At 46.7% G+C, this 3,534-nt stretch overlaps 1 protein-coding gene across 1 annotated transcript; it reads left to right on the forward strand.

Annotated features, from left to right (window-relative positions):
* The first annotated feature begins 1,008 nt into the window (after window positions 1-1,008).
* On the forward strand, window positions 1,009-2,935 carry june (JunE proto-oncogene, AP-1 transcription factor subunit). The gene is made up of 2 exons (XM_084442248.1): window positions 1,009-1,242; window positions 1,701-2,935. The coding sequence occupies exon 2, from the start codon at window positions 1,820-1,822 to the stop codon at window positions 2,867-2,869; it is 1,050 nt and encodes a 349-aa protein (XP_084298374.1). The 5' UTR covers window positions 1,009-1,242; window positions 1,701-1,819; the 3' UTR covers window positions 2,870-2,935.
* Window positions 2,936-3,534: the final 599 nt, after the last annotated feature.

Genomic DNA, 3,534 nt, shown 5'->3' on the forward strand with positions numbered 1-3,534 from the left:
GCCAGGAGCGGAGGGCATGTAGCCTAACATGTTGCTGTTGGCATTGACACACACTGTCCTCAATATCAGCACATCATAACATCCTCTTCCTGACTGGTCCTGGGGGTTCTGGAGTCCTCTCCACAGAGAGCTGACCTGGACTCGCTCCAGCCATTCTCAATAAGAAACAAAAGCATCTTCAAAGATTGGACTTTGGGTTGGAAACAGCCTGTTAGAGCTGCGTGCGAGACTAGGCTTGTGTTAAAGACAGAGCCTTCGAAGTGTGGCGTGTCCTTTACAAATGTGATAGGAACTGTTTATACCACATATTTAATTATAATTATTAAACATATTATATTATACCACATATCTGATGCTCCTGTATGATGTAGGCTATGCTTTAATTAACAACATAAATGGGTTGTGTCTCTACATAATGTCGGCAATACACATCGACCAACAGATTATTATTTATTCATTTAAAAAAAAAAATTTTTTTTTTGGTACCAGCACATTAAGGCTGGTATCAAAGAGGCGAATACGCCTCTTTCCAATATCGCATGACGGCATTTCATATTCAGGAAAGTTCTCACGTAGGCTACAGTAGGCTAAAACAGATTTCATTTTCATATTGTTCCGAACGACAGCGTTCAAATGACCAATAAAAGCAAACCTTTGAACGGAACGGAGGAGGCGTCAGTAAATGTGACATCTATGCAGAGCAGTTTCAGGAACTGTGGAGAGAAGGGCGTATGGTAGCCTATTAGTAAGCGGCCAAAGAGAAAGTCCCACAGTCGAACTGACAGCAGCGAGCGAACTACGCGCAGTAGATGAGGAAACGCGCCGTGAGGCAAGGACGCGAGTATTTCTCACCATAAACCTATACTGTCCGTTTTAGATTTAAAGGCGGGTATATATATTTTCACAGAATCAATAGGATTATTTTGATTTTCCATTGACGTCAGTTTAAATACATTTTGCTTTGGGGCACGGATATAATCAATTAATTCAACTGCGGACAGAGGCTGACACACTCGACCGGCTTCCAGCCTGCGTGGGTAAAGTGTCTACGATGGATGGTATTTTATGTCACAATTCCGTGGTCTGACTAATTCGACTCACCGGGGACCGTTGAGTCACTGGATTCTTTTCATGGGAAGATTATTTCGCAAACGTTTGTAGGCTAATGTAAACTAGTCATTACATTGCTATGGGCTTTCCTGACATCCACGGGCCATCGCGGTAATACTCTCGTCGCCTGTTGTGAGTATTAATTCAATAGAATATTCATTGAGATTCATACATTAAAATACTCCATTGGATAGCCTATGTTAAATATAGTTATTGCGAGATAGGCTACAGATAGGATATAATTCTTTGAATATTGAAGAGTCTGCGATCATTTGTTGCCGCTGCGGGCATGATCTGATGTGGGTAACTTTGTATAATGAACACTGAAAAGCATATATTTAATGTCATTCCCCGTTAATAATTGGGGCGGAACCGATCTGCTATGATCGCTATGATTGAATGAACATGTTTACCCTGCCAGGAGAGAGTTAGAGATGTAGCCAGCTCTGACTGATGAGCAACAGACAAACCAATTGAAAGGCTATGTAGGTACAACTGATAATACCATGTGTTTTTAGTCCATATACATACTATACATACTCTACATAATATAATTGTATAATAAAGTTTTGTTATTCTCTCTCAAACAGGTGGCGAATATCAGACTGGGACATTTTCTCCAAATCTCAACGGCTTCTCTTCTCTGTGGAAAATTACAAGGGACTAATACTTGATAATCAGATTATGAAGATTCTGTTTCACTGTGTCAATGACGGGTAAAATGGAAACCCCTTTTTATCACGATGACACACAAAGTGTTCAAAACTTTGGACATATTCCAGATTACGAGCGGTACCAGGGCCACAAAATGATGAGTAAGAAGAACATGGCCATGCATCACTTTTCTGGTTCTGTGGGAACCCACCCGGGCCTAAAGCTCTTACAAGGCCAGCCAGGTAGCAATGGCAATATTAATCCCAATAATCTAGGGATTAACAGTAACGCAAACAGCTCGCTGATGCCCTCGGCGGACATGAATTTACTGAAGCTGGGGTCGTCTGACCTTGAGCACCTGATCATACAGACTAACCAGGGCCTGGTCACGACCAGTCCGGTGCCCAACTCTGCCACCAACCCTTTCATGTACAGGAACCAAGCCACCAACGAACAGGAAGGCTTCGCCGATGGGTTTGTCAAAGCTCTGGCCGACCTCCACAAGCAGAACCAGCTGGTGGGAGGACCCATGTCTCCTTCCTCCTCGATCCAGTCCCCCTACCAGCGAAACATTATGTCCAGCGGAGAGATGCCCATCTACACCAACCTGGGCAGCTACAACCCGGGACAGATCGCGTCATCGTCGTCATCGTACCCCGGGAGCCAGATGCCCTACCCCGCCGCAGGCCATGGTTCCGGGCACCCCGGACCTGGTCATGGGGCCCACCCCCACAGCAGGGGCCTCGATGCCCCTCAGACCGTCCCTGAGGTCCCCCACCCTCCCGGGGACCCCACCAGCTCGCCCCCCTCGCTGTCCCCCATCGACCTGGAGACCCAGGAGCGGATCAAGGCAGAGAGGAAGAAGCTGAGGAACCGCATCGCCGCCTCCAAGTGCCGCAAGAGGAAGCTGGAGAGGATCTCAAGGCTGGAGGAGAAGGTCAAGGTGCTGAAGACCCAGAACTCTGACCTGGCCTCCACCGCCAGCATCCTCAGAGAGCAGGTGGCACAGCTCAAGCAGAAAGTTATGAATCATGTCACCAATGGCTGCCAGATAGCGGTGAGCTCAGCTACTATGACCAAGAGTGGGGAAGGGACCAGCTGCTGAGCAGGAACGTCCGATCAGAAGAGGTTGTTTTCTTGTTGATCTGCTCTGAGTCACCGCTTTTAAAGGAAGCGCCGTGCGAGGATGGAGCATTCAGATGGTAAGTGAAGTACACTGAGGGGGAGATGGGGGCTACCCCTTCCCACAACACCTCTCTGACTTAGAGTTCTCGCAACTCAACACAGGAATTGCGTGTGACGTTGACAGCCACCTTAACTCCATTTTGGGGGTGGGGGGGGGGTGGGATGTTTCACACACGTTATGGAATTTCATCCGTAAAAGCTGTGCTTCTGCTCATCCGGCGGGTTTATCGTCAAAAGGGAAACGTACTCAGCAGATGTGATGATGAACGAAACTGTGCTCATCACATAATCAGGTAGAAGTGCATGAGCAGAGGGCATTGGGACTTGGACTGCTAGTACACATAGCTAGGAGAAACAGGGTGCTTTATAGAAGTCAGAGCGACCGTACTACGAGGGTATTAAACGTCTGGGAATCACCTGGGTTTAACTCTTTACAGAATGGGAATCCCATTTCTCTCCCATCCAGGATGTATCAGGATTACATTTCTACTTTCAGCAGACATTGAATGGTTATGGTACACTTGTGGCTACCTTAGAAACTGCTGTCAGGTATCCCTTTTTTTGTCAGTTGAGTATAACTTACCT

The sequence above is a fragment of the Borostomias antarcticus genome, assembly GCF_949987555.1.
Source record: "Borostomias antarcticus genome assembly, chromosome: 8".
Classification (NCBI taxonomy): Eukaryota; Metazoa; Chordata; class Actinopteri; order Stomiiformes; family Stomiidae; genus Borostomias; species Borostomias antarcticus.